This window comes from Eumetopias jubatus, unplaced genomic scaffold, assembly GCF_037043125.1.
Source record: "Eumetopias jubatus isolate StellerSeaLion01/CBP00866 unplaced genomic scaffold, mEumJub1_p1.0 scaffold_8, whole genome shotgun sequence".
NCBI lineage: Eukaryota > Metazoa > Chordata > Mammalia > Carnivora > Otariidae > Eumetopias > Eumetopias jubatus.
The window spans coordinates 132,744,497-132,767,196 of NW_028274814.1; the positions used below are offsets into that span (position 1 = coordinate 132,744,497).

Below are 22,700 nucleotides of genomic sequence, written 5' to 3' on the forward strand. Positions count from 1 at the left end.
TGTTTAAAATACACACTCTGTTGTCTTCGGAATTTTTCATCATACCCTTCTAGGTATTCTCTGAAATATGATAAGCCTTTACTGTCACTCCTTGGGAAGGAAAAAAGGATGGGGGACAAAACGAACTTCACTGACTATCTACCCTGTGGGCCTCACTGTGCTGTGTTGGGGGCAGACAAACATTCCGCCCTCGTGTTGCGCATATCCTGACACCTGGGATTTAAACGTCCTCTGTTTAAAGTTAACACGTTAAACAATTTTAATGTTTAAATAAGTTAAAATGATGCTGATTTTGGAATCAGACTTTTGTTCAGTTTAAACTTCAGCCACTCAATGACGATTTACTGAGTGCCCAACACAAGCCAGCAGTGTGCTCTTACTGGGGACAGGGTGGTGAGCAAGCTAGACTTGATCCCTTCCTTAATGGAGCTTATGTCTACCAGGGGAGACATGCAATAGTCAAATGATTACATAAATAATTGTGAATTATAACTGCAACCAGTGCTTTGAAGGGAAGCATGCAGTACTGTGAGATAAGCTGGTATTAGGTACGGATCTAGTCAAGGTTTGAAGGAAGATCAGGAGTTAATTAAAGGGGGACGGGGGAAATACCATCCAAGAAGAGGGGAGAAAGTGTAGACAAGTAGGAAAAGGCTAGATCTGTGTGCCACAGTAGCCACTAACCACATGTGAAATTGAGCCCTTGGAATCTGGTTAGTGTGCTTGAAGAACTGAAATTTTAATTTTAATTAATTTAACCTTAAAAACTGAAGCAGTTGATTATATGTTGAAATGATTATATGTTAACATTGATTATATGTTGAAATGATAATATTTGGGACATAGGAGTTAAATAAAAGGCTCAAATTAATATAACCTGATTTATTTTTTATTTTATATTTTTTAAAGATTTTATTTATTTATTTGACAGAGAGAGACACAGAGAGAGAGGGAACACAAGCAGGGGGAGTGGGAGAGGGAGAAGCAGGCTTCCCGCCCAGCAGGGAGCCCGATGCGGGGCTCGATCCCAGGACCCTGGGATGGTGACCTGAGCCGAAGGCGGCCGCTCAACGACTGAGCCACCCAGGCGCCCCTAACCTGATTTTTTTTTTTAATCTTTAAAATATGGCTACTAGAAAATTCTAAACGACACATGTGGCCCCTGTATGTTTCCATTGGATAGTTCTGGGTTAGACCGTGCAGTTTGGTTCTAGGACATAGAACTCTCCCCTTTTCAACGCACTGGGGTGTAGTTGGAAGAAAATTGCACTTGGGGCCAGAGACCCATGGGATCTGGCTCTCACTGGATGGATGACCTGGTGCACTCACTAGGCACCCAATAAACATCCCTTCAATGGCTCTGGGTTTATTTTTTCAAATGGAACCAATAATACACAGGACTTCAGGAGATCTGGCGTTGATCCTCGAGTAGTTCCCTGCCCTTGCTCATTGTGCCACCTTGAAGTGGTCCCTGGGCCTCAGTTTCTCCTGCTCGTAAAAGCCGATCAGTGTCGGGACGTGGGGAGGTGGCAGCGTGCGGAAGAGGGCAGGGCGGGTCATCGTCTGTCTGTACGTCTTACCTGAAGACATAGGCGGAATGTGACGAACTTGGGGCCGTTTCCGCCACGGGTCCTTCAGCGGACCCCGCAAAGTTCTGGATGGGACATCCGACACCTGTTGCCCCCACATGCACCAGGAAGGGGTGCCCTTTGCTTTGCGGTCGGGGAGGAGGAAGAAGAGGAGGAGGGGCGTCGGGGAGAGGCCCATTTTGCTACTGTGAGTCCTGGCGTTCTCAAGGCAACGCCAGGCGCTGTCACCACTTCCACCTTTCCCACAACAATGGAACCGTGGTGAGCCACCGCGGCGCCCGCGACACGCCGTTACCACGGTGACGGCCCCAGGTGGCTGGGGAGACCAGACCAATGGGTTTGTGGTTCCTCTTCCCAGTCTCTAGCACGGGGAATGTAAGTGACTCCAGGAGACATCCCCTCCGGAGTCTCTTTAATATACCGAGGGCAGTCCTCAAGCGTTTCTGGTGCCTCGCGTAGGCTCCCGTTGTGCCCCCCACCGCGCCGGGCACCCCCACCTCCCGCGATGGTAGAGTCCGGGGCGGGGATGCGCATGCGCACACAGGTGGCGGGGGGCGGAACAGCGCCGGAGCCGTGGTCTAGGCGGGTGACGCGAACCCCTGCAGGCGGTTGCCGGCAAGTATCGGAATGCCTTTGGACCCGGGCTTCTGGGATGCGCTAGGTCTAAGCACAGCGTCGCCCCTGGGCCCGAGGACGGGGGGGAACGCCCGGGTGTTTCCCAGGGGACCCAGGGCTTCCCAGCCGCTGGAGTGGCCCGAGGGCGCGGGACAGGGGGCGGAGGCTGGGTTCACCCTAGGCCCGTCACCGCCCTTCTCGCCTCGATTATAAACTGGGTTGGTAATTCCTCCGGGTAAATCGGCTGCGAAGAGGATTAAAGGACGTGCGTGTGAACGTTTGTTCTCTACCGTTAGTTGAGTCCAGCGCCCGGGGTGGCAGAGTATCTGCGCGGCACGTACTGGGCTAGCTCTGAACTCTTTTGAGAATCCAGTGAAAGCCAAAAACTACTCCCTCACCTTCTTGTTAGATTAAAATAGGATAATGTATTTTATGGCCCATTGCAAACTAGAGCATTGCGCAGTGATGAAGTGATTATTACTAGCCCAAGGGAGTAGAAGCCCAATCGCACTACCTTCCCACCGTGTGACTGGGGACAAGTTGCCTGGGACATACTTACCTCGATCTATTTTTCAGGGCTGTTGTGAGCATCAAATGCCACCGATTTTTTTTTTTTTAAGATTTTGTTTATTTGACAGGGACACAGCGAGAGAGGGAACACAAGCTGGTAGAGCAAGAGGGCGAAGCAGGCTTCCCCCTAGGCAGGGAGCCCGATGTGGGGCTCGAACCCAGGACCCTGGGATCATGACCTCAACCGAAGGCAGACGCTTAACGACTGAGCCACCCAGGCGCCCCCAAATGCCACTGATTTTTATTAACACTATAACAACCTGTAAGTGGGTACTGTTGTTATCCTTGTTTATAAATAAGCCTGAGGCCCAGAGAAGATTAAGTTCTGGGGTCCCAGTGGGGCTGCACGGCAGAGCCATGATTGGAACCCAGACGCTCTCCCTTTTCTTTCTTAGAGCTGAGCCCTCTCACTCCAGGGAGTTTAACTAGACAGACAGCTGCCTTGGATCAAGGGGCTCAGCTGGGACCTCAGGGTCCACACTAATGTTCCAGGATCTTAGGATCTCGGTCAAAGTTGTTTGTGGATTATTGGGTATGACTTAAAAGGCATCTCGTCCAGACACTTCCTTTTCCTCGCCTGTAATATACTGGTGATAGTTCTCTGCTTAAGGGTTATGAGAATTAATGAGGTCATAAAGGAAGTGCCCCTGTTAAAACCCTGAGAAAGAAAGTAATTTAGCCAGGGTTTAGCATGCAGTTGAGGGGCAGAGCCAGACCTGGTACTTGGTCTGTTGTGTCCAAGTGATAGGCTTAGGCGTAGTACTCTTTGCACAATTGCAGGCTTTGCAAGAACACCTTGGCCAAGTATTTTTCCTTCTTCAGATGTCTCCAGGTTTTTGGAAGGAGAGAGGCTGCTTTTTAGTTGTTTTTTGTTCATTTGTTTTGTTTTTTCATAATTAACATACTATCATTGTAGTAATTTATTAAATCCAAAAGTGTATTTCTTTTTGTTAATTTTTTAAATGCCTTTATTTATTTGAGAGAGAGAGCACAAACCGGGGGCGGGGTGGGGGGGAGGGCGACAGGCAGAGAAGAAGCAGGCAGAGGGAGAAGCGGGCTCCCTGCTGAGGAAGGAGCCCAATGTGGGGCTTGATCTCAGGACCCTCCCAGGACCTGGAGATCATGACCAGAATGGAAGGCAACCGCTTAACCGACTGAGCCATCCAGGCGTCCCAGTATATTTAAAAAAAATTTTTTTTTTTAATTTTATTTATTTGAGAGAGAAAGAGAGCGTGCACGCGCGCGCGCACACACACACACACACACACACACTCTCTCTCTCTCTCTCTCTCTCTCTCTCTCTCTCTCTCTGCACGAGTAGGGGGAGGGGCAGAGGGAGAAGCCGGCTCCCTGCTGAGCAGGGAGCCTGACGTGGGGCTTGATCCCAGCACCCAGAGATCATGACCAAAGCCAAAGGCAACGGCTTAACCGACTGAGCCACCCAGGCGCCCCCAGAAGTATATTTATTTAATATAATTCGATATTATTATAACATATGAAATTGCTACCTCTTTTTTTTTTTTTTTTTTCATGGACCAATCTAAGTTATTTATTTAAGCCATCTCCTGCCATAAGAAAAGGGATGGAAGATCGGTATACTGGTCATCATTTGATACAAGTAAGGAAGGTGAGCTTAAGGTCCCAAAGACTTCTGGTCCGTGTGCAGAGTCATGGTCCAAACCAGTGCTGTGGTCCCCACTGGGTGGTGGTCCAGGTTCTCTCTATTCATCTTCATAGCCGGTTGGAAGTGGATTCACGTGAGAGTTATGGAATAGAGTATGATTACCATCTCCCCAGGGAAAGGGCTTGGACCTGATGCGGAGATGGGGGTAGGCGATGAACTCGGGTCTCTCGTGCTCTCCGTGACGCGACTTCAGAAAGACATTCAGCATGCTCACACCCTCGCCAGGGAGCGCTACGAAGTAGGTGAGAGCCTTCCACATGCGAGCTGAGCCCTCCTCGCCGTGGGCGCCACTCGACATGGAACGCCCCAGCTGTGCCCCGGACCGACCTAGCAGCCCAGACAGCCGAGACACAGACGTCGCCGCCATTTTCGACCTGGACCGAAATTGCTACCTCTTGACCACTTTTTACCTATAAAAGGATTTCACTAAAGCCACCATCCTACTCCCCTTCCCACATTTAACCACAGTGAGCAGTTTGGTGTATCTTTCCAGATTTTTTTTTTCTATTTTTTAATTTACACACCTATATTCTTGCCTTTTTTTTCTTTCTGTCTTGTGGCGTTATAGTATACACATTGTTCTGCATCTTGCTTTCTTAGTGCTTAAAGTGTGTTGGAGGTCTTTCCAGGGCAGTCCATACACAGCTGCCTCATTGTTTTTACTTGTCCTGTTGCATTCCATTATAATAATGTGCTACAATGTATTTGGCTATACCAACCATTGGTAGACATTTTGGATTGTTTTTTATTTTTCACTTTTACCAACAGTAGGGAACATATGTCTGTACATGTCCAGTTCTTTCTGGAGGATAAATTTTTAGAAGATGTGGTGGTCAAAAAGAATGAACATTTATTTTATTTTATTTTTTTAAAGATTTTATTTATTTATCTGAGAGAGAGAGAATGAGAGATAGCACGAGAGGGAAGAGGGTCAGAGGGAGAAGCAGACTCCCTGCTGAGCAGGGAGCCCCATGTGGGACTCGATCCCAGGACTCCAGGATCATGACCTGAGCTGAAGGCAGTCACTTAACCAACTTGAGCCACCCAGGCGCCCTATTTTATTTTATTTTTTTTAAGATTTTATTTATTTTTTTTGACAGACGGAGAGAGAGAGAGACAGCGAGAGAGGGAACACAAGCAGGGGGAGCTGGAGGGGGAGAAGCAGGCTTCCCACCGAGCAGGGAGCCCGATGCAGGGCTCAGTCCCAGGACCCCGGGATCATGACCTGAGCGGAAGGCAGACGCTTAATGACTGAGCCACCCAGGTGCCCCAAGTATGCACGTTTAAAATTTTGCTAGGTTTTGCCTAACTGGGAAAATTACAGCATCTTATGTTTCCACCTAAAGAAAACTAAAGTGTCTTTTTATCCACACCCTCACGAGCATTGGATATTTTTCATCTTTTAAGTTTTGCCAATATGGTGGATGAAAATGCTTCTTTTTATGATGTACCCTACTAGTTATTAATATGAGAGTAATTTGATATATACCTTTAGCCAGCTGACCATGACTGTGGACCCTGGGAAAATTTGGCTAACTTCTCCACGCCCTAGTCTTCTCACCTCTGATATGGATAGGAAAACACCTACCTAATGGGGTTGCTGCAAGGAATAAAAGAAATCTATGAAGTGTGCTCAGCATTGGGCCCAACCGATGGTGGCTAGGCAGAAAGTGATACTAGTTTGTGTTTACTGTGCTCTTTTCTTTTTGGGGTTAAACAATTTCTTCCCAGATATTCTCCTTTCATTCTTGTTCTGCCCTCTACAGACATCAGATTACTTGTCTTCCCTCTTCCACCCTTTTACTTTTCTCCAGAGAAACAATACCAGAGCCTTCCACTGTTTTGGATGACACGGTAGCGCAGCTTCAATCTCTCTCAGCATCTTGGTCCCCACTGCTGTCCCATCCACCACCAAGCTGGAAGCATTCTGCTTTGTCCAAGTACTCATATTGTGCCCAGGCTCAAATGCCATCCCCTAGGTTGTGGATCTACTGCTGTTTTTAATTACAAATACACACCTACCAATGAAACTCTCATGAGTACACCTGCTCCAAATATCTTTATTTTTATTTATTTATAGATCATACAGACATGAACTTCTGTATTATATATTGTAATACCTCCAAAGAACCGTCTAGACTTTTATCATTAATCTTAGTGACATTAATTTCTACATCACTGAAAATAGCACAGTTTTTCATCACGTTCTCATTGAGGGCATGTCTTCGTAATTGTGATGGATTCAAACAATGAGTTATCTTTTAATGATAGTTGATATAAACCTTGTTTCACATGGTCTTGAGAAATTCTCTCTTTTTATGGCCTGCTTTTTGTCAGATGTGATTAATTCATTACTGTTTTGGTTTTTTTTTTTTTAGGGTTTTATTTATTTGAGAGAGAAAGAGAGTGCGCGCACGCACGCGTAAGTAGGGGGAGGGGCAGAGGCAGAAGGAGAAGCAGACTCCCCCCTGAGCAGGGAGCCTGATGCCAGGCTTGATCCCCGGACCCTGAGTCATGACCTGAGCTGAAGGCAGATGCTTAACTGACTGGGCCACCCAGGCACTCAATTCATTACTATTTTTATCTCATAATGTGGCAGAGGAAGATTTTGTACATAGGAGTAGGAAAATCAAGAGCTCTGTTTCCTTCTGTTCATTTGTCCTTTTTTTTAGATTTTTTTATTTATCTATTTGACAGAGAGAGACACAGAGAGAGAGGGAACGCAAGTAGGGTGAGTGGGAGAGGGAGAAGCAGGCTTCCCGCCGAGCAGGGAGCCCGATGTGGGGCTCGATCCCAGGACCCTGGGATCATGACCTGAGCTGAAGGCAGACGCTGAACAACTGAGCCACTCAGGCGCCCCCATTTGTGCTTTTGTTATGGTTATTTTCAGTCTACAGTTTCTTAGAAGGAATCTTTTTAAACTACTTGTGTATTATAAGTTAAAATTGGGTAATGTCTGGGAAGAAATGAACCTTGACCTCTGTCTCACACCTTGTACAAAAATTAATTCCAGATGAATCATAGTCCTAAATGTGAAAGCTAAAACAATAAAATTTGCAGAAGGTTATATATATGAAAATATGACCTTGGAATGGTAAAATAAAAATAAAAAAATATGACCTTGGAGTAGGCAAAAATTTCTTAAATAGGATACAAAACACTAATCATTAAATAAAATTGATAGAGGGGCGCCTGGGTGGCTCAGTTGTTAAGCGTCTGCCTTCAGCTCAGGTCATGATCCTGGGGTCTTGGGATCCAGCCCCGCATCAGGCTCCTTGCTCGACGGGAAGAAGCCTGCTTCTCCCTCTCCCACTCCCCCTGCTTGTGTTCCCTCTCTCACTGTGTCTCTCTCCGTCAAATAAATAAATAAAATCTTTAAAAAATATAAATAAATAACAAAATAAAATTGATAGATTCCATTAAAATTAAGAACTTCTTTAATCAAAAAGAAGCCAATAAGCAGGAAGACAAGTCCCAGATTGGGAGAAGATATTTTCAGTATTCTCTGTACAGTAAAGGACTTATAGTCAGCATATATATAGAGCCCTTACAAATCAATAAGAAAGTGGTAGAAAGGCCAGAAGAAAAGTGGCAAAAGATGGGCGCCTGGGTGGCTCAGTCGTTAAGCGTCTGCCTTTGGCTCAGGTCATGATCCCAGGGTCCTGGGGTCGAGTCCCGCATCGGGCTCCCTGCTCAGCGGGAAGCCTGCTTCTCCCTCTCCCACTCCCCCTGCTTGTGTTCCTGCTCTCACTGTCTCTCTCTGTCAAATAAATAAATAAAATCTTTAAAAAAAAAAAGAAAGAAAAGTGGCAAAAGACTTGAACAAGCATGTCACAAAAGAGGGTATCTAAATGTCCGATGAGTATATGAAAAGGTGCTCCATTTAATTACTTATTGGGGAAAAGCATTTTAAGCACTCAATGTGGTACTACCAAAATAGATAAAATGAAAAAGATAGGAAATGCCCAAAGTTCAAAAGTTCATACACTGTTGGTAGGACATATAAATTGGCTCAACCACTTTGGAAAACGATTTAGCAGTATCTACTACAGCTGAATATATGAACACCCTACAACTCCACAGTTCCACCTCCGGGTATAGAATCAGAGAAGTGTACTTAGGTGTACAGAAGTACATGTCCACATATGTTCTTAGCATTACTGTTTCTAATTGACAAAAACTGAAAACAGTCCAAATGTCCACTTACTCAGAATATTTTACTGCAATGTGAATAAACAAACTCTTAACTACACAGAACACAGACAAGTCTCACAAACGATATCGAGTGAAAAAAAACCAAATACAGAAGAAGACATAGTGCATGAATCCATGGATATAAGGCTGCTCGGCGAGGTAGGCAGGGTGATGAAATGTTCTGTATCCTGATCTGGAGGGTGGCTACATAGGAGTCGGGGTGGTGTGTGTGTGCAGTAAAAATTCATGAAGCCATACACTTACAATCTGTATACTTTTCTGTGTTATACATAAATATACAAAAATATTTACCCCACCTCCCCACCCCCAAAAGGGGCAGTGTCAGTAAATCTACTTCACTGCGCCTGTGTGAATTGCAGTAGGTTGTGATGTGCTGAAAGCAAATGTGTGGTGTTGTCAGCCCTGCCATGTGGTGGGCCTCCTCCTTCCACTGGACATCTCACCTGCCACACAGGACAGGTGGCCTTCTGACATAGGACTGGCTGAGGGGCACCATTGTCATGGAGTCTTTGGGGCGCCTGGATGGCTCAGTTGTTAAGCGTCTGCCTTCGGCTCAGGTCATGATCCCAGGGTCCTGGGATCGAGCCCCACGTTGGGCTCCCTGCTCCGCGGGAAGCCTGCTTCTCCCTCTCCTGCTCCCCCTGCTTGTGTTCCCTCTCTCGCTGTGTCTCTCTCTGTCAAATAAATAAAATCTTTAGGGCGCCTGGGTGGCTCAGTTGGTTGGACAACTGCCTTCGGCTCGGGTCGTGATCCTGGAGTCCCGGGATCGAGTCCCGCATTGGGCTTCCTGCTCAGCAGGGAGTCTGCTTCTCCCTCTGACCCTCTTCCCTCCCATGCTTTCTATCTCTCATTCTCTCTCTCTCTCAAATAAATAAATAAAATCTTTAAAAAAATAAATAAATAAAATCTTAAAAAAAAATAAAATAAAAAATAAGATGGAGTCTGTGCAGGGGCTCTTGCCCTACATGTGATTCTCACCAGCGTCCAGGAACGAGCAGGATTGCATTCTTTGTGCTGGACTGTAAATCTGGTGATGTCACCTCATGACAAAACTTGAAACGGGCAAGTTAGGCATTTGCCCGTGGTGACTAAACTGTAGAGCCCTACGGTCCTGCACTGAAATTCTAGTGACCACTTAGGACCTTAGTCTTTCTAAACCTCATCTGTTCAATGGGGATAACAAGGGGAATAAACAAAGCATGGTTGTGAGAGTTGAGGTGTTTCATGCAAGGGGTTCATTGAGCATTCTTCCTAGTGAGCTCTCAACACATGTGCACCATCACCAGGATTGTTAAGAGCCACGTGGTAAGATGTATGTTTTCATGATTTGAGGATGGTGGCGTAAGGTCATTAACCCATCTGTTTGTATCTGTGACTTTTTCTGACAGTAGAAGGGAGCATCGACCTCTCCTTCATCAGGCCCAAGATGCCTCTCTTTGGGAATACGTTCAGTCCCAAGAAGACACCCCCTCGGAAGTCCGCTTCTCTCTCCAACCTGCATAATGTGAGTATCACTGCTGGGGCCCATCCCAGTGCGCAGGGACTGGAGCATCAAGCCTGGTCTCTGATGGAAAGTGTGGTTCTCTAGAGGCATCCTTGTAAGGAGGACATCCTTCTAATTCATATTATTGCTATTGCTAAAAACATTTTTAACTCCTGGGGCACCTGGCTGGCTCAGTCAGAAAAGCACGCAACTCTTGATTTTGCGGTCATGAGTTTGAGCCCCATGTTGGGTATAGAGATTACTTAAATAAGTAAACTTAAAAAAAATTTGTTTTTAAAGATTTTATTTATTTGAGAGAGTGAGCAAGAGAGAGAGAGAGAGTACACGAGCAGGGGCAGAGGGAGAGGGAGAAGCAGACTGCCCCGCTGAGCAGGGAGCCTGACGTGGGACTCGATCCCAGGACCCTGGGATCATGACCTGAGCTGAAGGCAGACGCTTAACCCACTGAGCCACCTGGGCACCCCCCCCCAAAAAAAAACCCATTTTTAACTCCTGTTTGGAAATCATCATCAGAGCATGTTCAGGAACCTGGTAAGATGGTCAGTGGCAGGATGGTTTTTGGCTGCAAATGGTATTATCCAGCTAGCTTTCACTTTATTCCCAAGACCTGGCCAGGGATTGATTTTAATTGTGTCTGAGAATCAAATTCATTCTCAAAGGATAATGTTTTGCCACCGTTAATGGCATTCAAGGGTGTGGGTGTTGAAGCTCCAGATGCGGCTCCTGGAGCACAGGGCTGGTTGCACTCATCCCAGAATGCCCAGTCCTAGTCCCGGTGCCTCATGGCTGCGGAGTGAGTTGTAGAAGCTCTGAAAACCACATTACCGCCCAGCTACAACTACAGACCGGGAGTTAGCGTTTCATGCCTTTTCCATGACCTGTAGAGCTCCATGGTAAGCAACGGATAACATAGGAGCTTATTACCTCTAGAAAGGATTTTCTACTTTATTAAAAATTTATAGTAAGATTTCTTAAACTGGGAGCGCCTGGGTGGCTCAGTCGTTAAGCGTCTGCCTTCGGCTCAGGTCATGATCCCGGGGTCCTGGGCTCGAGCCCCGCATCGGGCTCCCTGCTCCGTGGGAGGCCTGCTTCTCCCTCTCCCGCTCCCCCTGCTTGTGTTCCCTCTCTCTCTGTGTCTCTCTCTGTCAAATAAATAAAATCTTAAAAAAAAAAAAAAAGATTTCTTAAACTGTGAAGTGCCCAGCAGATGTCAAATAATTCAAATTTCAGCATATATAGTTTTTCTGGAAAACATGTATCGTATAATAAAGTGGGAGGTTTCTTCTTACAGTGTAAAAGTTTTTGTTGTACCTTATTTGATTTTCTGACTTTGAACAAAAGCGAGAAAATGTGCCCAGTGATGATTAGAGGAAAGAAATGATTTGCCGGGGTCACACAGTTAGTGGGACTGTCTCGTCCACAGCTGGATCGGTCAACCCGGGAGGTGGAGCTGGGCCTCGACTACGGAACCCCCACCATGAACCTGGCGGGGCAAAGCCTGAAGTTTGAAAACGGCCAGTGGATAGCAGGTGGGCTGATCTCCTGCCGTGGTGTCCACGGAGAGCGTGGAAGCAAAAGCCCCCATGTAACTGCCCATTCTGTCCTTCCCCCAGAGACGGGGATTAGTGGCGGTGTGGACAGGAGGGAGGCCCAGCGCCTCCGCAGGCGGAACCAGCAGTTGGAGGAAGAGAACAATCTCTTGCGGCTAAAGGTGGACATCCTACTGGACATGGTGAGGAGGGCGATGGGAAGGGACGTCTAGGCTTTTTTTTTTTTTTAAACATTTTATTTATTTATTTGACAGAGAGACAGCAAGAGGGAACACAAGCAGGGGGAGCGGGAGAGGGAGAAGCAGGCCTCCCGCTGAGCAGGGAGCCCGATGCGGGGCTCGATCCCAGGACCCCGGGATCATGACCCAAGCTGAAGGCAGACGCTTAACCGACTGAGCCACCCAGGCGCCCCTGCCTAGGCTTTTCTGGTGGGAGGCTCCACCACGAGTCATTCCATCCAAGCCCGGGTACAGTGCTTTGAATCTAAAGATCCAGATCATACAGCGCCCCTGCTCTCAAGGGCTCACAGTCTAGCAGGGAGGTGGGCAGTAGGCACACACAGTGACAGGGCCTCATGGTGAGGGCAACGGTTGGAGTCTGCGTTGGGCCGGGTGTCAGCACAGGACGGGGAACAAGTCATTCTGTCGAGTCAGGAGGGTGTTGGAGGAAGGGATATTTGAGCTGAATGTGGAAGGATAAAGGGAGGAATGAAGGCTTTCCAGGAAGAAGGACCGTCTGCCCATGGCTTGGAGGTGTCCCATATCAAGCGGGCTCAGACCTGCCGAGGAGCACGCTCTCTCAGTTCCTTGTGGCTGCAAAAGACCCAGTGGGCCGCTGGGCCTGGGGCTGCAGGTGAGAGGTGACTGGGACACAGGAGAGCCCTTGCTGTCATGCGTTCTGGACCAACCCGCCCGGTTCCTTGTGCGGCGCCGCCACTGGCTTTGTGACTTTAGCAAATTACTTCACGGCTGCAGGTGTCGAAACTTAGTGTCTTCATCAGTGAAACAGGCACCATGAGAGGATCTGCCTCATACTGAGTTAATAATCCAAGTAAAGCACTTGGAAAAGAGAATTGCTCAGAAGTGTAGCTTTTCTCCCCCCGCAGTAAGCTGACCTCTACTTTGGAGAGTAAAGTTTCTGTCCCTGTCCTGAATATCTTCCACTTTCTACTCTAAAGTCCATTGAAAGATCCTAATGAGGAAAGTGGCATTCTTTTTCAAGCATTTTTTTCCCCTAATCACCATTATGTGAGCTACGGCTCAGAAACAACTCAGACCCTAATTCTTTAGCCTTAGGAAGGCCCATTGTCTGCCTTTTTCATCCTGAGGCCTGCTCTCTTTAAGGCAGCACATGCTGAGCAATCCTAGGTGACCAGAATGTTGCGAGGGTGGATTGTGGCTGTTCTTTATGTACTGGAGGCCCTGGGGTTCCCCAAGGAGTTCCCACGGTGGACGGCATCGGCGGTGTGAGAGAGAGGCCGGCGGCGGCGGGGGGGGCCCTTTCCCTAGTGCCCTTTCCCAGCTGCCCTTGCGAACGTGACTCAGCGCAGAAGGGTCCTGCTTTCTTACAGTCTCCTGCCTTCATTTCAGCTGTCCGAGACCACCGCCGAGTCCCACTTAATGGAGAAAGAATTGGAGGAGCTGAAGAGCGTCAGCCGCAGGAGGAAATGAGCCCCTGAAGATACTCGTTAGGAGAAAAGGACATTCGTTAGGAGAAAGTCCACCGACCAGAGGAGTGGGGATGTGGCTGAGGGTTTTTGGTAGCCGAACTAGGGGATTAGGTACTGGGAGAGAGGTATAATGGAGTGAAAGGCCCCCCTCAGGTTGGCAGCAGGAAGGTACAACATTGCTGGCAGAAACCAGGACCCCAGGCCAGGGCGGTGAGCAGGAACGAGCCCTGGCGTACTGCCGGTAGTCACTTCACGTACGAATGTGCCTTCCCAGGTTCTGCCTCACCAGACTGATGCAGCTGGCTGAAGCAGCTGGACTTCACTGCCTCACCGCTCATTGCTGGTATTTGGGGTGTGGCACGAGCACTTCTAAACAGCTTGTGTTGGGGGCCTCCGATGAGCAGCCCTCCTGGTTCTCTGCACTGTCCCCCCCCCCACCCCCGGGGCTACTCTCTCTGTCCTTTAAAGAATACTTGTTCGTGGACCCCATCCCCTTCTTCTGGCTTCAGCTTCTCGGTGGCGAGCCCCAGCGTTCCACGGCAACACTATTTTTGTGCTACTTTCCTGTTTACTTTCTCAAAATTAAATGATGGTATATAATCTGTCTGTGGCCAAAGTGACTGAGAAATGAAAGTAGCAGTTCTTGAAGAAGTCAGTGGACCCTGGAGTCTAAGCTTCTGTTTGGCTGTCCAGAGATAGAGTTTTTAAGTTGTGGGGAAATGTCACCCCTGCAGGAGAAGCATTCCAGCTTCCTGGGCATCCGCCGAGGCTGACTGGAAACAGAACAGTCTCTCTGCCCAGATTCCTCTGCTGTCCTTCAGAGATCTGGGACTAGCCTGGACCTGACAGGGACCGAGTCATCGAGCGGTCTGGTCGAGCGGTCGGGGTGGGGGGCGGCATTCCTAGAGAGGGAATTTGCGCCTAAGTCTGTGTGAGCCGAGCTGCTGTGGCTGGAGGAGGGAGTCAGTGAGGGAACCCAGCTCCCAAAGTTAAGGGGAGGGCACTGAGATGAGGACAGAGCCCAGAGCGTTAGCCTGGCGACGGCTATGATGGTCAGCAGTTTCTGAAAGCCCGTGACTTGTGTGGAGCCGACCTCAGCACCTTGCCCTCCTACTCTTGTCTCCCTCAGCTCAGCCCTGTGAATGGGGGACTGGCAGCGGTTGTCCTCAGAGGGAAGGAACCAGGTTCCAGGAGGTTCAGAAGCTGGTCCAGGATCATACAGAAGTGTGAGAGTCTGCGGACTCCCAGCTCCTGGTGAAAGGGAGGAGCTGGTAGGGGACGGCCTCCAGTGGACCAGCTCTAGGGGACGTGGATAGAGGCTCCACCCCATAAGCTCACCTCCTGATATAGGAGAGAATAACTCAGAAGAAATCGGAGGACACAAAAGTAAACAGGATGTAAATGCTCCAGCTCATGGCAGCCGTTGAGAGTTGGCTTGTTCCTGGCCCTGCATCAGGAGCAACCACTTATTGAGTGCCTTCCAATGCCAGACACCTATTGCTGAATCTCATAGAATTCAGGTTTGTTATCGTCCCCTGCTTTTAGATGAAGAAACGAGCTCCCTCAAGGTGACACAGCTGGAAGGGGTGGAGCCTGGACCGAAACCCTGGGAATCATGAGGGGCAGGTTTGGTTGTCACAGTGATGTGGGTCCCCGCGTCACCCTGCCACCAGAGGGCCCTGGAGCCATTACGTGGGACAGTTCTGCAGTAAAGAAGGACTTCTATTTTGAGTGATAAGGGAAATAAGCTGTCGGTGAGTTTGAGCAGAGGAGTGCTATGATCAATTTTTTTAAAAGACTTATTTATTTTAGAGAGTGTACGGCAGGGAGGGGCAGAGGGAGAGGCGAGAGAACCTCTAACAGACTCCCAACGCGGGACTTGATGTCATGACCCTGAGATCATTACTTGAGCTGAAATCAAGAATCAGAGGCTCAACTGACAACCACCCAAGTGTCCCAGTCAATTTGTGTTTCCTGATGGATATGAGGAAAAGAGGAAGGTGGCTACCTCTCACCACCACAACCTTTGTATTTTTCCCAGGAAGATGCTATCTACTTTCAAGTTCTTTTTTTTTTTTTTTAAGATTTTATTTATTTGACAGAGAGAGACATAGCAAGAGAGAGAACACAAGCAGGGGGAGTGGGGGAGGGAGAAGCAGGCTTCCCATGGAGCAGGGAGCCCGACGTGGGGCTCGATTCCAGGACCCTGGGACCCTGGGATCATGATCTGAGCCGAAGGCAGATGCTTAACAACTGGGCCACCCAGGCGCCCCTACTTTCAAGTTCTTAACCTTTCTAGTCAGATACATCCTTCAGGTTCTGGTTAAAATTCTTCCTCCTTCAAAGACTTTATGAGCCAAATCTGCTACGGATGGGCCACCCAAGTAAATAGTGCTGTCTACTTGATGTTATCTCTTGTGATACTACAACAATTTTGGGAATTTCTGCGCCGCGCATCAAGTTACGGGGCGCTGTTATGGGGGAGCTGCACGGAAACTCTGGGGGCGTCAGGGAGCGAGTGAAGGATTAGAGGCAGTTGGAGGGAGTCCTACAGGCCTTGCAAGGGGATCCACCTGCACAATTGTGCAGATACAGGCTAATGTGTGTTTTTTTATGGGAGGGGCTTACAGCTTTTCTAAGATTCTCAAAGGGATCTGTGCCTGCCCACTGACCCACATCAAGAACTGCTGTATCACCAATTTCAAATTCTGACAGGACAGAAACAGGAGAGGTGAAATCATAGACTCACGGGATAGGGTAGGAGAGGAGCCAGAGGCTGGGGTTCCAGAACGCCCCATCTCCATCCAAATGGCAAAGTTAGCTGTGGACCTGCCTGGGGCATTCACATTCACTTGTTAGCACCTTTATTTGTCTCCTTACCCTTCCATAGTGCCCCCTGGCCGAACATCATTCTTGCCTTGCGTCTTCTTTGCTTGGCATTTCTCCCTGAAACCTTCAGTGAAGCCACTCTTCTCCCGATTTCCCTTCTTCCTCTCCAGCAGCTCCTCCTTGAACCTCTTGAGGCTCCTCTTCCCCCCCTTTTCCCCCAAGAGTTTTGATTTTCTGTTTGTTTTTAATTTAAATTTTTTTCTATGTGGCAGATTACATACAACATAAAATTTACCATCTTCACCATTTATAATTAGTTCAGTGGTACCAAATACATTCATAATGATTGCACTCATCACCACCATCCATCTCCAGATGCTTCATCTTGTAAAGCTGAAACTCTGTACCCATCAAACAGTAACTCCCCATTTTGTAACCAAATCCAAGTTCAAGTGCCTGACGTGCAGTAAAGCTGATCACTGAAACAGACTTCAAGTGTGCAGCAAGGCAAAAGTTTATTCTTGCAGCCAAATGAGGAGCCGGGAAGACAAGCTTCAAGTCGGCCTCCCTGAAGCAGGAGAGCCAGGGATTTTTAACAAGTGGAAAAGGGTCTGAGTAAAGGGGAGAGGAGTTACGTGACTCAAAATCAGATAAAGGAAGTTATGAAGTAAGGGAGGGTTTACTGCATTTTGTTGGGCCCTAAGGGGCGCAGTGTCCGGAGTGGTTCCAGTTGGCTTCAGGAGGAAACCTGGAGTTCCTGCAAAACAATTAAATTAACACTTAGCATCTCTCCCGGGGCTTTTAATACTCTGTACTGCATGATGTCCCCCCCTCTTTTTTTTATCCCTCCTCAGTGATAGAATTATTGAAAGTTCTTTTATTTTTTTAAGATTTTATTTATTTATTTATGTATGTATGTATGTATGTATGTATGTATTTATTTGACAGAGAGAGAGAGAGAGAGATGGTGAGAGAGGGAACACAAGCAGGGGGAGTGGGAGAGGGAGAAGGAGGCTTCCCGCTGAGCAGGGATCCCAATGCGGGTCTCGATCCCAGGACCCTGGGATCATGACCCGAGCCGAAGGTAGACGCTTAACGACTGAGCCACCCAGGCGCCCCAAAAGTTCTTTTATTCAGGGTTTTTGTTTTGTTTTAGATCATGTATTGCTCTTGTGACTATAAACAAAATTAGTTGGTTAAAGTTTTCCTAAAACTTCCCCACATTAGTATTGTGACTTTCCACTTGGAGGCATTAAAGCCTGTACCTTCCACATAAGATTGCCTTTCTAGGCACACCTGGCTGGCTCACTTGGTAGAGCATTCAACTCTTGATCTCAGGATCGTGAATTCAAGCCTCAGGTTGGGTATGGAGCCTACTTAAAAAAAGGGGAAAAAAAGATTGCCTTCTCTCCCTCAAACACTTCCAGCATTTCCTAAAAGCCCACAAAAGAATTGAAAGCCACTGGTACTGGGCTCTTAAGCTGCCCACTTTATATAGTGCTAGCCAACATAAATAATTTTAACAAATGCAAAAAGGCATAATAAGTGTGCAGCCTGATAGATTATCCAAAATGAACATACCCAGGTAAACACTACCCAGGTCAAGAAATAGAACTTTACCAGCACCCCAGAAGCCACTCTCCTGCCCCTTACCAAATATTATCCCCTCCGAGGTATTCAAAGGGAATCACTAATCCACACAATAGATTGGTTTTACCGGTTTTTGAACTTTATGTGATGGAATAAAACAGTAAGCACCCTTTTGAGACATAAAAACTTTTTTTTTTTAAGATTTTATTTATTTGTCAGAGAGAGAGCACAAGTGTGTACAAGCAAGGGGAGCAGCAGGCAGAGGGAGAAGCGGATTCCCTGCTGAGCAAGAAGCCCGATGCGGGCCTTGATCCCAGGACCCTGGGATCGTGACCTGAGCCAAAGGCAGCCGCCCAACCAACTGAGCCATCCAGTTGTCCCGACATAAAAACTTTCTATGGTCAGTGCTGCCCTGTTTGGAGCTGAAAAGAACCAAGGACTGTTACAGGAGGAAGTGCAAACATACCTGCCCCTCCTTATGTTAGCACAGGATGAAGGACATGGTCCTGCATCAGATAGAGACTTGGACTGTTCAGTCCTGAGATTCTCTGATTCCATGGTCAGCTGGCCAAAGTGTTTATCAAATCACCCTTGTATTAAGAATTTGTGTGAGGGGTGCCTGGGTGGCTCAGTCGGTTGGGCGTCTGCCTTCCGCTCAGGTCACGATCTCAGGGTCCTGGGGCGCCTGGGTGGCTCAGTCGTTAGGCGTCTGCCTTTGGCTCAGGTCATGATCGCAGGTCCTGGGATCGAGTCCCGCATAGGGCTCTTTGCTCCACGGAAGCCTGCTTCTCCCTCTCCCGCTCCCCCTGCTTGTGTTCCCTCTCTCGCTGTGTCTCTGTCAAATAAATAAATAAAATCTTTAGAAAAATGATCTCAGGGTCCTGGGGTAGAGCCCTGTGACATGCTCCCTGCTCAGTGAGGAGCCTGCTTCTCCCTCTCCCTCTGCCCCCACCCCAGCTTGTGCGCTCTCTCTCTCTCTCAAATAAAATAAAAAAAGAACTTGTGTGGCACATTATAAAAAGCATTTGATCCATCGAGGCAAAAAATTAAAATATGGATAATACCTAATGCTGGGGACAGTGTGGGGAAAAGGACACTTCCATTTACAATCATTAAAGTATATGATATATTGTGGGAAGCCTGCTTCTCCCACTCCCCCTGTGTTCCCTCTCTTGCTGTCTCTCTGTCAAATAAATAAATAAAACCTTTAAAAAAAAAGTATATGATATAATTTCGAGGGCAATTATCTAATATCGAGCAAAGTACTAAATGTTCATACTTTCTGGCCGGCAAACTTGCTTCTAGAAATATATCCTCCATGAGAGACTCTGGACTCCGGGAGCCAAACTGAGGGTTACATGAGGGAGGGGGTGGGGGATAGGGTAACCAACTGGGTGATGGGTATTAAGGAGGGCACATGATGGCATGAGCACTGGGTGTTATACGCAACTAATGAGTCGTTGAACACTACATCAAAAACTAATGATGTACTGTATGTTGGCTAACTGAACATAATAAAAAAATTACAAAATAAAATAAAAAATAAATAAATTTAAAAAAAAAGAACTATATCCTCCAGAAGGATTTGCCACGCACCCCTGTACTGTGCCTCAACTTCCTTATTTCTAAACCAGGGATAATAGTACATACCTCAGTGGGTTGCTGTGACGATTAAATGAGTACACACACACACACAGTGCCTGGTACTCAAGTATGTAAGTGCTAATTCTTGCCTTTGTCTTAGTACATTGGCACTCTTCACTGGACCTTTTCCCAAAAGACCAATAAACCTCCAAATATCTAACTCTTACCAAATAACACACCCCGCCGGGAAATGAGACTGGATTACTGTTTGTCTCAGTGTGGCCCCTGGGAGCTTATTAAAATGCAGATTTCTGGGCCCACCCTAAACCGGAGAGAATTACTACGGCGGAAGCACCGCGACTCTGTACCTGGATCAAATTTCCCAGGTGTTTCTTACTTGGCCGACAGCCGAAGTCCGCCGGCCAGAAGGCGTCGTTCTTCCGCAGCACTTCAGCCTCCGGCTCCCGGAAGAGCACCTCTGTCCGCCGGGGGGGGCGGGGTGTGCTGCACTTGCCTCCTCTTTTCCGCTTCCGGTGTCTCCCTGCAGCCATGGCCGCCGCCGCCGCCGCTGGCGGTCCTGCGGCGCCTCTGTCCCCGGACGAATTGCTTCCGAAAGGCGATTCCGAGAAGACTGAAGAGGAGCTGGAGGAGGAAGACGACGAGGAGGTACTGGGGCCCTGCGGTGTGGGGCGGGGTGCGAAGTTACGGGCGGGGAGCGACCGGCTCGGGGGTGTGAGCTCCGCGTGCTGCGGGATTCGGACGAAGGCGCGTCGCGGAGCCCGGAGAGGTCGGGGGGAGGTGTCTTCTCCGGGAGGCGGGGTTAGGGCCCCCCACTGGGCCGGGGCAGGGTGCCCTAGCCCCAGGGGATGGTAGCCGTTGCTTCGGTCAAGACCCGCGCCGCATCCACCACAGCTAGATGAGACCCTGTCGGAGAGACTGTGGGGTCTGACGGAGATGTTCCCAGAGAGGGTCCGGTCCGCGGCTGGAGCGACTTTTGATCTCTCCCTCTTTGTGGCTCAGAAAATGTACAGGTAAGGGACGAGGGCAGAGACATTGGGGCGTGCCTGGGGTGACTGAAGTGCCGCGAATGAGCGTGGGATTTGGAAGTAGCAGACGGGGGTTGGAGACCAGCCCGCCACCTAGACCACTTGAGTGACCTTGGGCTGGTGGGTACCTTAACCTTTCTTGGTCTCCGTTTCCTTTCCCTAAAGTGGCAGTTCTTACGGGTCGGGGTTGTTGGGAGGATTGTTTCACATTATGTGAGGTAATTAATGTGCTGTATAAGTAGCTTTGTAAGAACTCAGGAGAACGTTGGAATTGCTGGCAGGAGATAAACGGCCGGCAGAAGTGCTTGTCCTGTTTCTGGTAGGAGGATGGTGCAAGGGTTGGGTAGAAACACGCCTGTCAAAAACATGGGAGCGTGAGAGGTTTGGTTACTGGTTCCTTGGTGAAGCGGGCCCGTTTTTGTGTCTCACTTTCATGCTCACACTCCCTCTGCAGGTTTTCCAGGGCAGCCTTGTGGATTGGGACCACTTCCTTCATGATCCTGGTTCTTCCTGTCGTCTTTGAGACTGAGAAGTTGCAAATGGAGCAGCAACAGCAACTGCAGCAGCGGCAGGTGAGCCCAGCCCCTGGGCCTGTTGCCAGTGGTGGAGAGGCAAGTTGTTGATTTCCCAGCACCTGCGGAGACCAGCAGTTACTTGTGGGTAGAGATTGGGCTCCAGCCCATGGTTTTTTGGGTACCTGTGCTCAGCAGTTTGTGTAGACCTTGTCTGCCCTGTCAGTTAAGTGGAAATGCGATCCCTAGGCTTGTGTGATGCCTTATACCCCTCCTTTTCTTTTCCAGATACTTCTAGGGCCTAACACAGGGCTCTCAGGAGGAATGCCAGGGGCTCTACCTTCACTTCCTGGAAAGATCTAGATTGCTACTGCTATATGACTTGTCTCAGTGGGACAAGTTTGAAAATTCAATAGTGTTTGAACTGCTGATTATTTGGATTTTTTTTTTCTTTTTTTTAACTTTGGCACATTGATCTATCTAAACCTGGTGGGGAGAATTCTCCCCAGTGTCTCACGGAGACTCCCAACTTGCAACTGTGCCCTCCACGCTGTCCCATTTCTTCTGTTCTCACTCTGATACGAGTTCAGGAATGCAGACGGTTACTCCAGCTCTGGCCATCCCACCCCTTTCACTAAGTCACTCATGACCGGAAGATCTCACTATCCCATTGTGGCAGAGGAACTGATGCCACTGGGAAGGATGTACCCCTGACCATTTTTGTTTTTAAGCATGAGATGTTGGGAAGGGACATGCACACGACATGAAATACACAATGCATTACAGCCGTAGTGTAACACAGCCACTGTGAATTCCTATGTTGGAAAGGAGGGAGGGCCGGGCAGCAGTTTCAACCATAGGATGGACAGAGTAGGAGCTCATTTCCTCTGCCCATTTTGGCTATCAAGAGACCTGTGTGTCTGTCTAAAAAAGAAAAAAAAGTAAGTGCTCACTTTTTGTATTTAAATATTAAAAACGATTCCAATGGAAAGTGTCATCTATGTACTTGTGATACACATCTCGAAATCACTTCAGACTGCCCCTCACATTTCCTCTCAGCTCAGCTAGCCATCACCATTTAACAGTTTGACCCCTCAGGTGCAAGTTAGTTAAACTTCCAAAAGTGAAAAAGATGTTTATTTCTGGCCAAGAACCTCTTAATAGTAATCTCTGCCCTGAATTCAGACAATCATTTTCAGATCCACCAACAAAGGACTAGGTCCATGTACTTGTACAATCTACAGTGACATAAAGGATTTGTAGGTGATGACACAGGTACTGATTTCTGGTCTAGGGAGGGAAGGGTGGCAAATAGAACTTTTTTGGTTCTTTTAAAAATAATTGCTGAGATGAGCTGATTATGAATCCAAGTACCCTTGTCTTTGAACTTTGCAGTTTTTCATGTAACAAATTTTTATTAGCACTGTGCTGTTAACAGTATTGAGCCTTTTATGTGTATCATATTTATCAGAATACAACTATACAATTTAGGGTGTAGTACTATTCCTATTTTACAGAGGAAACGGTCACAGAAAGGTTAAGTAATCTACCAGACTGCATAGGAAATGCTGGATCTGAATTCAAATCCAGTACGCCCTCTGCTATGTGATCTTGACCTTGTTAACCAGAGAAAAACACTGGTCACCTGTCAGTGCTGGTAAAGAAAACCTGTACTTAAGATTCAGATTCCTCAGATTGTTGAGCCTAGTTTTTGTGAACTGAAAAATGTCTCAGGCTTTTGAA

At 47.9% G+C, this 22,700-nt stretch overlaps 2 protein-coding genes and 1 pseudogene across 2 annotated transcripts; 2 read left to right on the forward strand and 1 right to left on the reverse strand.

Moving 5' to 3' along the window:
* The first annotated feature begins 2,140 nt into the window (after window positions 1-2,140).
* On the forward strand, window positions 2,141-13,996 carry CBY1 (chibby 1, beta catenin antagonist). Its single transcript, XM_028115473.2, has 5 exons — window positions 2,141-2,204; window positions 10,065-10,177; window positions 11,601-11,706; window positions 11,791-11,909; window positions 13,317-13,996. Exons 2-5 carry the CDS (start codon window positions 10,100-10,102, stop codon window positions 13,395-13,397), a joined length of 384 nt encoding a protein of 127 aa, XP_027971274.1. The 5' UTR covers window positions 2,141-2,204; window positions 10,065-10,099; the 3' UTR covers window positions 13,398-13,996.
* Window positions 4,297-4,832, reverse strand: LOC114218402 (cytochrome c oxidase subunit 6A1, mitochondrial pseudogene; annotated as a pseudogene).
* A 5,937-nt stretch (window positions 13,997-19,933) lies between the features above and the next one.
* On the forward strand, window positions 19,934-21,948 carry TOMM22 (translocase of outer mitochondrial membrane 22). The gene is made up of 4 exons (XM_028115352.2): window positions 19,934-20,065; window positions 20,312-20,430; window positions 20,900-21,017; window positions 21,246-21,948. Exons 1-4 carry the CDS (start codon window positions 19,949-19,951, stop codon window positions 21,318-21,320), a joined length of 429 nt encoding a protein of 142 aa, XP_027971153.1. The 5' UTR covers window positions 19,934-19,948; the 3' UTR covers window positions 21,321-21,948.
* Window positions 21,949-22,700: the final 752 nt, after the last annotated feature.

What these genes read in the sequence shown, in the direction of transcription:
- CBY1 (XM_028115473.2), top strand. Translation starts at nt 10,100, where the DNA reads ATGCCTCTCTTTGGGAATACGTTCAGTCCCAAGAAGACACCCCCTCGG. An exon ending in CTCTCTCCAACCTGCATAAT is followed by an intron (nt 10,178 to 11,600) that starts GTGAGTATCACT and finishes TCTCGTCCACAG; the next exon opens with CTGGATCGGTCAACCCGGGA. An exon ending in TGGACATCCTACTGGACATG is followed by an intron (nt 11,910 to 13,316) that starts GTGAGGAGGGCG and finishes CCTTCATTTCAG; the next exon opens with CTGTCCGAGACCACCGCCGA.
- TOMM22 (XM_028115352.2), top strand. Translation starts at nt 19,949, where the DNA reads ATGGCCGCCGCCGCCGCCGCTGGCGGTCCTGCGGCGCCTCTGTCCCCG. An exon ending in AGGAGGAAGACGACGAGGAG is followed by an intron (nt 20,066 to 20,311) that starts GTACTGGGGCCC and finishes CATCCACCACAG; the next exon opens with CTAGATGAGACCCTGTCGGA. An exon ending in AGCAACTGCAGCAGCGGCAG is followed by an intron (nt 21,018 to 21,245) that starts GTGAGCCCAGCC and finishes TTTCTTTTCCAG; the next exon opens with ATACTTCTAGGGCCTAACAC.